At 45.1% G+C, this 12565-nt stretch overlaps 1 protein-coding gene across 1 annotated transcript in view; it reads left to right on the plus strand.

Annotated features, from left to right (window-relative positions):
• TULP4 (TUB like protein 4) overlaps positions 1 to 12565 on the plus strand; it is a 190143-nt gene that overhangs the window by 43472 nt on the left and 134106 nt on the right. Inside the window, exon 2 of the mRNA XM_061428440.1 lies at positions 4730 to 6944. Within this exon, the coding sequence (XP_061284424.1) occupies positions 6693 to 6944 (252 nt within the window). The 5' untranslated portion in view covers positions 4730 to 6692. The remainder of the gene's footprint in view (positions 1 to 4729; positions 6945 to 12565) is intronic.

Below are 12565 nucleotides of genomic sequence, written 5' to 3' on the forward strand. Positions count from 1 at the left end.
TGCTGCAGCTACTGAGCCTGTGCTCTGGAGCCCAGGAGCTGCAGCTCCTGAAGCCTCCAGCCCTAGAGCCCGTGCCCCGTAATAAGAGAAGCCGCTACAGCGGGCGGCCAGCTCACTGCCACAGGAGAGTAGTCCCTGCTTGCTGCAACTGCAGAAAAGCCTGAGCAGCAATGAAGCCAAAATAAAGGACTACATGGAGTTAAGAGCAGCAGAGAATGAAAAAATAAAAGATAGGCACCTGCCTTTCAGTAATTAGGAGACTATGTATTCTTTTGTTGTTAGATTTTGATAGCCACTATCCATTTGAAAAATAATAAAGTTGCATGCCATTTTTCTTTAAAATAGCTGTCTTATTTGTCTAGCATATATGGAGCTTTTAATTTTAAAAGTTTGGTTAAAAACCATAGCAACATACACAAAATGAAACACTTTTGTCTGTGCTTTTACTATGGAAATTTATCCTACATACTGATACTTTATTTCAATAAAGTTTTTAAGGCTTGCATTCTGGAGAGTTGGGATGTCAGTGATGTTTAACATTTTTGGTTTTAGGGCCCCTTTGTATCTCAAAAATTATTGAAGTCCAAAAAGAGCTTTGAGTATGTGGGTATTGGTGCTCAGTCTCTTGTGTCCGACTCTGCAACCCCATGGACTGTAGCCTGCCAGGCTCCTCTGTCCATGGGATTCTCCAGGCAAGAATACTGGAGTGGATTGCCATTTCCTCCTCCAATGTGGGTGTGAGCTGCTGATTTACTGTATTAGAAACTAAAACTGAGAAGCAAAAAAATTTACTAGCTCATTTAAAAATAAACCTAAAAATTATAAATTATCTATTTTCTATGGAAAAATAGCTGTATTTTCTAACTGAAAACTTTACTGAGAAGAGTATTTCACATTTTGGTACAATATCTTCAGTGTCTCAGTTCAGTTCAGTCACTCAGTCATGTCCGACTCTTTGCAACCCCATGAATTGCAGCACTCCAGGCCTCCCTGTCCATTACCAACACTCCAGAGTTCACTCAAACTCACGTCCATCGAGTCAGTGCTGCCATCCAGCCATCTCATCCTCTGTCATCCCCTTCTTCTCCTACCCCCAGTCCTTCCCAGCATCAGGGTCTTTTCCAGTGAGTCAGCTCTTCTCATGAGGTGGCCAAAGTATTGGAATTTCAGCTTTAGCATCCGTCCTTCCATAGAACACTCAGGACTGATCTCCTTTAGAATGGACTGGTTGGATCTCCTTGCAGTCCAAGGGACTCTCAAGAGTCTTCTCCAACACCACAGTTCAAAAGCATCAATTCTTCGGTGCTCAGCTTTCTTCACAGTCCAACTCTCACATCCATACTTGACCACAGGAAAAACCATAGCCTTGACTAGATGGACCTTTGTTGGCAAAGTAATGTCTCTGCTTTTGAATATGCTATCTAGGTTGGTCATAACTTTCCTTCCAAGAAGTAAGCTTCTTTTAATTTCATGGCTGCAATCACCATCTGCAGTGATTTTGGAGCCCCCAAAAATAAAGTCTGACACTGTTTCCACTGTTTCCCCATCTATTTGCCATGAAGTGATGGGACCGGATGCCATGATCTTAGTTTTCTGAATGTTGAGCTTTAAGCCAACTTTTTCACTCTCCACTTTCACTTTCATCAAGAGGCTTTTGAGTTCCTCTTCACTTTCTGCCATAAGGGTGGTGTCATCTGCATATGTGAGGTTATTGATATTTCTCCCAGCAGTCTTGATTCCAGCTTGTGCTTCCAGTCCAGCGTTTCTCATGATGTACTCTGCATATAAGTTAAATAAGCAGGATGACAATATACAGCCTTGATGTACTCCTTTTCCTATTTGGAACCAGTCTGCTGTTCCATGTCCAGTTCTAACCGTTGCTTCCTGACCTGCATATAGGTTTCTCAAGAGGCAGGTCAGGTAGTCTGGTATTCCCGTCTCTTTCAGAATTTTCCACAGTTTATTGTGATCCACACAGTCAAAGGCTTTGGCATAGTCAATAAAGCAGAAATGGTCTAAACGTACTGAAAAGATAGTTATATTCCCATATCTGCTTATATTCCCATATCTGCTTCTGTATTCAATCTGTTACAATATACTGTTTTGTTGTAATGTCTAAAGAAAATTTGACCTCACACAGATATGTGGTTGGAAAAGGAAAGAGTATTTTAATAGTCTTTTCAGCTAATCATGGATATTTTTGTTACTCCACCAGAACTCAACAAGTGGTAGTTTCTTAAAAGGTTAGTAGCAATGTGGAATTTTAAATGTATTAGTGACTCTTTCATACTTATTTATACTAAAATCCATTTGTCTTTTTTTGCACTTTGAATGATTCTGTAAAGTATAATTGTTATCAACATGCATTGGTCATTTGAAAAATGTTGCTTTAAGCTATGTGAATATTCCAAATACTGACACACTATGAAATATGAAGTCTGCTATCAATAGTTCACCTATATCAATACCACCTTCTTTTGCTTGCAGAGTATCTTTAAATCTTGGGATTCTATCAAGCACAGAATGATAGATGCTGTTTTTCCCACAATTTTAACTTGAAAACTCTTTTATTATTGGCAACAAATACCATCAGTGACAGCTCAGTTTGTTCATGTTAAAGAAAAAAGTGTCTGCCAAAGACCCAAGCCTGAATGGCCATGATTTGTCAGTCCTTCTTTCCAGTAAACATGGTATATTTCATGAAGAAGGCGGTTTGCTCAGCCCACCACTGAAGCTGTAGCACAAGTGCTTCTCCTCAGTTGCCCCATAGTGCTGCAGTCTGCACAAGGGCTGTGTAAGACTCACTGTCTGAAACAGAGTGCTGAACAACCATGTCCTCAAGGGGCGAGACCGAATAATAATCATTTTTACTTCTGCATTAAGAACATCCTTAACGTGGGTGGCATGTTAAAAGATCTGACGAGCCCTGGTACCAGCTGATGCTGGGCCTTGGTCTGTGCCCTTGGGCTGGTGGTTGGCCCCACTGTTGCTTTTGCACCATTGATAAAAATTGTGATGCAGTGAAGAAGATTTATAATGTCTTAGTATTATTTTGAAAGTAATTTTGATGTTACGGACCACTTCCTGTCTGGGGAGGATGTGAGGGAACAGATGGTATACATTGTCATGTTTAATGTGGGTTTAAACATTAGTAATTGCTGGGTCTTGAGAAGTTGCTTTTGCTTTTCCCCTCTGGTGCTTGTCTGCAGCCAGGGGTAGGGACTAAGGGAATATTGTACCATGGTGTTAGAATTTCTGGAGGAAGAACATAGCATTCACTTGAATTTGATAGCATTTGTTTTTACTTTTCCCCCCTCAGGTACAAGTGCTTCCTGAGAGAATTGAATTGTTTTGATTTTAGACACAAAGGAAGTATATGTACTGTGACTCATTTGAATTAGGGTATCTCAAGGAAATTATTTGTAGCTTCTGCCTTACCTTGACCTGCATCCTCTGAGAAACTTCCATTGAGTAAATTGTTTGTGCTAAGTTCTGTGTCAGGGACGAAAAGGGTAGGTTCCCAGCCTCTGGGAGTGCAGGGAAGAGAGTCAGGATGAAGCGAGATGAAGGCTATTGGCGGGTTAGCACGGGGTCTCTGGGAAGCTTCCCAGGAAAGGTGCTGTGTAGTAGGTGTTAGAGAAGATGCAGGCCTGGCTTGGGAAAGGAGCACAGGCCATGGCAACAAGGAGAGGGGACGCAGTCCAGGGAATGGCCAGAGGCTGAGGGCTGAACACAGGCCGCGTGTGGGGGCTGTCGCAGAGGAGGACACATGCAATCAGATCGCGAAGGGTCCTGCTGGGACTTGACCTCATAGGCCAGTGGCTTTGAAAGCTGGTTCCAGACCAGCAGCGTCAGCATCTCTTGGGAACTTGTTAAAGATGCAGATATCCAGGTCCAGTGCCAGGTATGGGGGTGGGGCTGGGCTGGGCTGTACATTTCAGCTAGCTCTCTGGGGGATGGCCTGGTGCGGGGGAGGTGAGAGAACAGTTCAGGCTCTTTGAGCAGCCTTGAGTTTTAGAAAGATCACTCTGAGGGTTCTCTGGAAGGTGGGACGGGAGGGGGGCGCGGTTAGGGAGCAAGTCATCCAGTGTTTCTGTGGATATGATGTGGAGCCGGACCAAAGGCAGCAGGAAGGAATGGGTTTGCTGGAGATAGATTCTCTGGAACTTTATTGCTAGTAGACGACGTAAAAGCCGAGACAGCTGGGCTTTGCTCTGTGACCTGACGGCAGTCACGAATGGAGAGTTTTAAAGGCTCTCTCTGCCTTGTGTCTTCAGGGAAGAGCTTTTACTGAAAGTGAAAACATCCCTTCAGATAACTTGCTGGAGCCTCTTCCATCTCCTTTTTGAGGTTGTCGCTTAGCTCAGGATGGCGACCTCTGGCTGGGAAGTGCGCACATTCAGGGCTCCCAGTCTTGGAAGGGACAGCGCAGTGTTGTTTCACTCACTCTGCACAGCTACTGGCAAGCTTAGTAAATGGCACATGGCATCCGGCTCCTTATGGTGCGTGTTGCCTGTGAGTCTGCGTGGAGTGCTCTTTTACTATTGAAATCTTACCAATCTGTAGCTCCATTTGGTAAACGTGTGTGTCCAGAGGGGTCTCTGATTTCAGTTACAGTGATTATTATGTTATTATATTATGTTCATATGTTTATCAGTAAAAGTGTGTTAAAACTTTTATTCTTCAGTATTTTTAATTCTTTTTCTTTGTGTCCCATTTTGTCTTACAGATTTGTCAGACTCCAGGGCCTTCAAGCTGTGATTAATCTGATGGTTCGTGAAACAACTGGGAAAACAGATGTTTTGTGTGCCATTTGAAGAGTGTGTGTCTATGTATATTTAAAACTTTCTTTCTATACATACACGTTTACACGAGAAGACAGGCTCATTCTCGTGCTCTCTTGAAGAGTTTTACAACTGATGAAAATTAATTTAAGAATCAGATGGAGCAACTTGACACCACTGGGCTTGGGAGCCCGGGGAGAGAAATACATCACTAATGGCCAGTTTTCCATATGGTCTTCACGGGTAAAGAAAGTTTGCAAAAAGAAGAGAAAAAAAAGCTTGCCCAGATCAAGCCTCAAAAATACCTCTCCAGTTTAAAGAAGGAACTAAGTGAGAAGGTGACTGAGGGGGAAGTGTGATTTCAAGCTTTGCAGGTGGAAGTGTGCCGTGCTTTTTGCGCTTTATTTTTCAGTGGGTCTGGTGATTTGGACAGACGTTAAGATTCAGGACTGAAGGGTGGCTCTCACTGTGTGCTTATGACTGGAGGAGGCCAGCCAGGGTGTGATGGGGCAAGTTTGAACAATGAACTGATTCCTTTGCCTTTTTTCAGTTAACTGAAAAAAGTCCAGAAATTTTAATTTATTATTTCCCTTTTTCTTGCCTGTATCTGTAGGATAGTTCCTTAAGGTAGCAATTGAAACTGCTAATCACAAAATAATTATCAAGGCGCATCCTTGTAAAGCTTTTTTCCTTGGACTGTACCCGGGGCATTTGGAGACGGTCTCTGAAGGTGGTCAGGAGAGTGCCCTTCAAACAGCACAGTCACTCTTCAGGGAGACAGTGAGAAAAGAACCTGACTCTTGCCTGTGTTTCCATTTTAAGGGGTTCTCTCCCGTGTTGAGTCCAGGCATACTTGCATGTAAAAGGGGGACCAGTTCATGGACTTAATTCTGGGATTAGTTTTTTCCCTTCAAGATGGAAAAGCACGTCATCCTTAAGAGCAGAAAGGGGAGGAGTGACTAGGGGAGGGAGTACGGAGACCTCCTGTAGCCCAGCTGGGCTACCCTTTGTCCACACACGTGTTTAGATTCACTGGAGGCCCACGCTCCCGTAGAGCCCTGGAACCTCCTGGCTCTGCTGGGGGCAGGGGCTTCCTCGCCTGCCTCTATGGCCCCCAGGGCTGCGTCAGCCTGTGTCACGGCCCTCCCTGGGGACACAGCCACCTTCTGGGAAGCCCGGTTGGGCTCTGAAGTTGGAGGTTTCTGGCTCTGAACAGTGAGGAAAGATTTTTTTTTTTCCTCCTAAAATTTGGACTGCTGTCTGCACAAACTCTAGTCTGTTTTGCACGGTTTGTGTGCCTTTTTCCCTTTATGCAATCTTCAGCTTTAGCAGCAGAAATTTGTCTAGCTGAGAAAGCAAGCCCGAGGGTGGCTTCAGAAAGAAGATGATCCCGTGTGTTCTGCCTCTGTATCTGAACTTTTGAAGGGGACGCTCCAGCTCGAGGGATTCTTTAAGCCTTAAGTTACTTGAAATCTATGTATTTGCAGCCCTTTGTGTCTGGAATCACATTACACTAAACTGGAATCTCAGGCTGAATAAGAAGAACCAAGTGAAAAGAACACTCAGTTTCTTTATCACCATTTGTCAACGATGCTCTTTCTCCAAAGGGTCACCCGGCGCTTCCTCTAAGGACTTGAAAATAAAAATGGCCGCCACGTTTTTTTTTAAGCATTATCTTTTCTTAGCAGACTGCCATCATCTTTTATAGAGGAATTTTTCACTATGCATTTGGTGGAGCTTTCTAAAATACTGACCTTCTAATTAGAATGAGGTCAGTTTCAATTAAAGGGGTCGGGCTAAACAGCGCAAGCCAACCACAGAATTAACACCAGTCAGTGAGAGCAATTGGTTTAAATTTTTCGGCATTTAGCCTTGCTCTTTAAGTAAAACGGTTCTTCCAAAAAAAGTATGTATGCAGCGGTGGAGCATGGGCCTGTCCTGTGCAGCGACTCCAACATCCTCTGCCTGTCCTGGAAGGGCCGTGTCCCCAAGAGTGAGAAGGAGAAGCCCGTGTGCCGCAGGCGCTACTACGAGGAGGGCTGGCTGGCCACAGGCAATGGGCGCGGCGTAGTTGGGGTGACCTTCACCTCCAGCCACTGTCGCCGGGACAGAAACACTCCACAGAGAATCAACTTCAACCTGCGAGGCCACAATAGTGAGGTGAGCGGGCTTCTGTTTCACTTTCGGTCTGGTCACGGGCGGTGTTTGTAAGCCCCGCCCGGCATGGACTCCAGGTCCTCAGACTTGCTGCCAGGGGAGACTTCTCAGATGTGAACCCTGTCTTCTGTGTGTGTTCCCAGGGAGACCCAATTCCTGGTGGCCTGTATCACCTCTCCAGCATCCCTCGTTATCCTTTCGCCGTGGTTGGTGGGCCGCTCCCTGGCAGGGACCCCAGGGTGGCGTTCTGACCAGGTGTGGGATTGGATGAGATGCTCCTAACCTGCCTGTGACGCTCTGAGCCTATGGTCACCTTTATCCAGGCAGAGTCCCTGCCCCGGGGTCAGATGGGCTGTGCAGACCACAGACATGATGCTGACTCGGTCATGCACAGTTCACATCTGCATGCTTGGTGGTGGCCTCACACCTAGCATGTATTCCCATGTCGGAGGTAGACAAAAGAACTAACTGGACGGAAATGAAGGAAGTAATTAGTGGGACAAGAGCCATGATTTTTCACATCTGCTGGGTATAGTATATTGAGGACATTATGCTATGTATACCTGTGTATAGATTCCTTTGTGCTTCTGATAACATAAATGTGGTCATTATCTTTGAAATTCCTTCAACCAGCATTTAGTGAGCAGTGTGTTTAAAAGAAGTGTACTTACATAGCCTGTTAACCATATTCATGCTGCCCTGTCCACTAGTTTCTTACGAGGAATCCACCTTATATTGTAATTAAGTGGTTTTGGATAGAAGGCAATGGCACCCCACTCCAGTACTCTTGCCTGGAAAATCCCATGGATGGAGGAGCCTGGTAGGCTGCAGTCCATGGGGTCGCTAAGAGTCGGACACGACTGAGCGACTTCACGTTCACTTTTCACTTTCATGCACTGGAGAAGGAAATGGCAGCCCACTCCAGTGTTCTTGCCCAGAGAATCCCAGGGATGGGGGAGCCTGGTGGGCTGCCGTCTCTGGGGTTGCACAGAGTCAGACACGACTGAAGCAACTCAGCAGCAGCAAAGGGAATATTTTTGAAGGGTCAGTTCAGTTGCTCAGTCATGTCCAGCTCTTTGCGACCCCATGAACCGCAGCATGCCGGCCTCTCTGTCTATCACCAACTCCCGGAGTTCACCCAAACCCATGTTCATTATGTCAGTGATGCCATCTAACCATCTCATCCTCTGTCATCCCCTTCTCCTCCTGTCCTCAGTCTTTCCCAGCATCAGGGTCTTGTCAAATGAGTCAGCTCTCCACATCAGATGGCCAAAGTATTGGAGTTTCAGCTTCAACATCAGTCCCTCCAATGAACACCTAGGACTGATCTCCTTTAGAATGGACTGGTTGGATCTCCTTGCAGTCCAAGGGACTCTAAAGAGTCTTCTCCAACACCACAGTTCAAAAGCATCAATTCTTTGGTGCTCAGCTTTCTTTATAGTCCAGCTCTCACATCCATGCATGACCACTGGAAAAACCATAGCCTTGACTAGACGAACCTTTGTTGGCAAAGTAATGTCTCTGCTTTTGAATATGCTATCTAGGTTGGTTATAACTTTCCTTCCAAGGAGCAAGCGTCTTTAGGCTGCAATCACCATCTGCAGTGATTTTGGAGCCCAGAAAAATAAAGTCTGACACTGTTTCCACTGTTTCCCCATTTATTTCCCATGAAGTGATGGGACCGGATGCCATGATCTTAGTTTTTTGAATGTTGAGCTTTAAGCCAACTTTTTCACTCTGCTCTTTCACTTTGATCAAGAAGCTCTTTAGTTCTTCTTCACTTTCTGCCATAAGGGTTGTGTCATCTGTATATCTGAGGTTATTGGTATTTCTCCTGGCAGTCTTGATTCCAGCTTGTGCTTCCTCCAGCCCAGCATTTCTCATGATGTACTCTGCATATAAGTTAAATAAGCAGGGTGACAATATACAGCCTTGATGTACTCCTTTCCAGTACTCCTTGGAACCAGTCTGTTGTTCCATGTCCAGTTCTAACTGTTGCTTCCTGACCTGCATACAAATTTCTCAAGAGGCAGGTCAGGTGGTCTGGTATTCCCATCTCTTTCAGAATTTTCCACAGTTTATTGTGATCCACACACTCAAAGGCTTTGGCATAGTCAATAAAGCAGAAATAGATGTTTTTCTGGAACTCTCTTACTTTTTCAATGATCCAGCAGATGTTGGCAGTTTGATCTCTGGTTCCTTTACCTTTTCTAAAACCAGCTTGAACATCTGGAAATTCACGGTTCACGTGTTGCTAAAGCCTGGCTTGGAGAATTTTGAGCATTACTTTACTAGCATGTGAGATGAGTGCAATTGTGCAGTAGTTTGAGCATTCTTTGGCATTACCTTTCTTTGGGATTGGAATGAAAACTGACCTTTTCCAGTCCCGTGGCTAGCATTAACCTTTAGCGTACATCTCAGTGATTATTTACATATGCGATCTGAAGTGTAACCATCAGCAAGATTGGGGTGCAGGGCATTCCCGGGATCCCTTTTCAGGCCCTGTACCCCACTGCGAGGTGACTGAGATTCTGGCTTCTGTCGTCTCAGACCAGTTGCGCCTGTGCGTGACCTTGCTCTGAGTGGAGTCATTCCTTTGGCTCTGCGTCTGGCTCCCCTCACTCAGCGGCGTCTGTGAGGGACAGCCCTGTTGTGTGCTGCGAGTGTGCTTTCGTGCTTTCTTCAGTCTCCCCCTGGAGGAGGGCACCACGGTCTGTCTATTCTGCTGGTGCGCATTTGGAATGCTTCCAGTTTCTGGCCATTTTGGTGAAATGTGCCGGTAAGACTCTTGTGTGTGCCTTCTTGTGGATCTCTGCACTCTTGACGGGTTTCTGGGCCGTAGGATGGGCATGTGTTTAGCTTTAGTAGGAATTGCCCGGAACGATTTTCCAAAGTGATTGTGCCATTTGATACTGCTGTAGTCAGTGTATGGAAAGTCTCAGTTGTGTAAGAAACTTAATTTGGATTTGAATTTTTCATATTAAAAATGTGATTTTATGCAAGGAATTTCTGTTTATAAACAGATGCTTGTGTTTTTCACACGCACGCACACACACACACACACACACACACACACACACCTGTAATTTTGAACTGGACGCTCTCTTAGAAAACGTATTTTAGATTCTGCATAACAAATTACCATGGACTTAGTAGTTCCCAGTACCCACTTCTTATCTCACAGTCTGTAGGTCTGCAGTCCTGGCTGGGTCCTCTGTGTGGGGTCTCAAGGGTGGGAAGCAGGATGGCAGTAAGGACTGTGAGCTTTTCTGAGGCTGGGGTAGCCCTCAGACTCGTTCATTTCTGTTGACAGAAATGAGTTCCTTGCAGTTGTAGGACTGAAGCCCTCAGCCCCGAGAGCTGCCCAGGCTCCTGCCTCATGGCACTCTCCACAGCATGGCCACCGTGTCTCCACGGCCGGCAGGAAAGCATCCACTGTAGCTCCGAGTCTGACTTTGCACCTCTGGAGAGGGCTCATCTCCGTGTGAGGGCGTCGTCCAGGGTGTACACACCAGGGACTGCTGCTTTAGAATTCTTTCTACCACCAGAGAGGTGATGATAATTCCCAGTGGCATGCATATTTCACCATTGAAACTATTTTATGTGATTTTTCCATTTTGTAATTTTATTTTTCATTTCTGTTTTTTTTTTAATTGAAGTACAGTTGATTTATAACGTTGTATTAGTTTCTAGTGTACAACACAGTGGTTCAGTTATCCATACATATAATACTTTTTCATTTATTTTCCATTATGATTTATTATAAGATATTCAATATATCTTGGAATACATGTGGGAAAAGAAAGATACTGAATACAGTTCCCTGTGCTACTTTCTGTTGCTGATGTTAGAATAGTTCCTATTTATTGGGCGCCTGCCAAGTAGGGTGACCAGCCATCCTGGTTTCCCAGCGTGTGAGACTCCCAGTGCTAAAACTGGAGAGGTCACGGGCAGACTGCCGTGGTTAGTCATCCCACTGCCCAGGGCCAGACTTGGTTCCAGCTGCCTTCCAACCTCAGTTCCTCATGGGTGTCCACAGCAGACTTAGGGGTAGATACTATCATTCCCATTTTACAGGTCGGAAAGCTAAGGTTTATGGACGTTAACTGCTTTGCCTTGGTTCATACAGCTCGTATGGAGAACAGCTGGAATTGGACCCCAGAGCTCTGCCACTCTTCTTCAATATATCTTTATTTTCTTAGAACTTGTGTTATGTGTGAGTTCTCAGTCCTTAATCCACAGTTGTGAAGTCTCAGGGTTCTGAAAAGGAAAAGATTTTTCTGGCAAGACCTGAACTGATGTGAGGCTTTTTATTGTCACCACCCGATCACGTCAGCTGCAGAAATATTTATATTTTATTATAGGTGCTACCCAGACCCTGCTGGGGTTGTCATATATTGATGGTGTCTACTGTTTTCAGCATCTAAAATTTCAGGAACTCTGAATTTCAAAACCTACCTAAGCTGCAAGGATTATTCACTGCAGCTGAGTACTGCAATGATTTACTCATTATGAGTAAATGTTTATGGACCTACATTTTTGTTTAAGGGAATCATGAAAGGCAACCTCCAAAGACTTCTATCTTTTTTCCTTTTCAGAAGGATGACGTTTCAGTATCTCTGTCCATTGCTCATTTCCCTTATCTTCACTGCCCTTCCACACAAGGCGCAAAGTCCCCTTGTGCCCACCCTGACACACGGACACCCTGAAGACTCTAGTGAAGGGCTGCGGCAGGATTTTACTCTTCTTTCTGGCCACGGGATAACTAGACTGCAGACGTCAGATCTAGTCATCAGCTGATTTCACAACTGAAACACTTGGGAATGTTTTTTTTCCAGGAAAACAATTTCTTACAGTTATTATTGATATCATGCAAGTTAGTCACTTATTCTTTATTTAATGAGATTTTCTTCACTTGAGAGTGGACAGGCATTCGTCCATGCTTCGTGGGATTAGTTTCCTTATAGGAACACATCCACTGTGAGAACAGTGTTTCCTGGGTTCTTGGATTTTGTTACTTTTTTGCAGAGAAGCTTTTTCTGGCCCTCTGCTTGCCCGACTGCCCACCCCAGGCTCTGTGCTGTACACTGACCAGACCTCTGTGCCTGCGCTGGTGAGGCTTTATTCCGCACGCCCGACTCCCCAGCCCAGGCTCTGCGCTATACACTGAACAGACCTCTGTGCTTGCACTGATGAGGCTTTATTACAGTTACCTGCTTGTGTGGGCTGGTAAAACTTACTGAAAATGGTCTGTTCTCGTGGTCTTAATTTCCTCATCTCCCACTATCTCAAATATCATTCATTGAATTTAATTTCCTCTAACTTGTCAGCCTGCTTCAGTGGGGCTTCTTTCCCTACCACTCCACTGAGGTGGTCATGTTCCCAGTGACGCCCCGTTGCTGAACCTGTAGGCCACTTTATTGTTTTCGCTCTCTTGGAAGCTTCCCAGGACTCCAGGCTCTCCTGATCTTCCTCTTACCTTTCTGGTCTCTGCTTTCTACCCTTCTTTGCTGATTCTGCCTTTTTTCGCCTAGTCAGTGTTGGAGGGCCCCAGGCATGCCCCTGAATTCTAGATCATCTCTCTAGGTTGGCAGGTGCCAGATCTACCTGTACGCTGACGATTC

The sequence above is a fragment of the Bos javanicus genome, chromosome 9, assembly GCF_032452875.1.
Source record: "Bos javanicus breed banteng chromosome 9, ARS-OSU_banteng_1.0, whole genome shotgun sequence".
Lineage (NCBI taxonomy): Eukaryota > Metazoa > Chordata > Mammalia > Artiodactyla > Bovidae > Bos > Bos javanicus.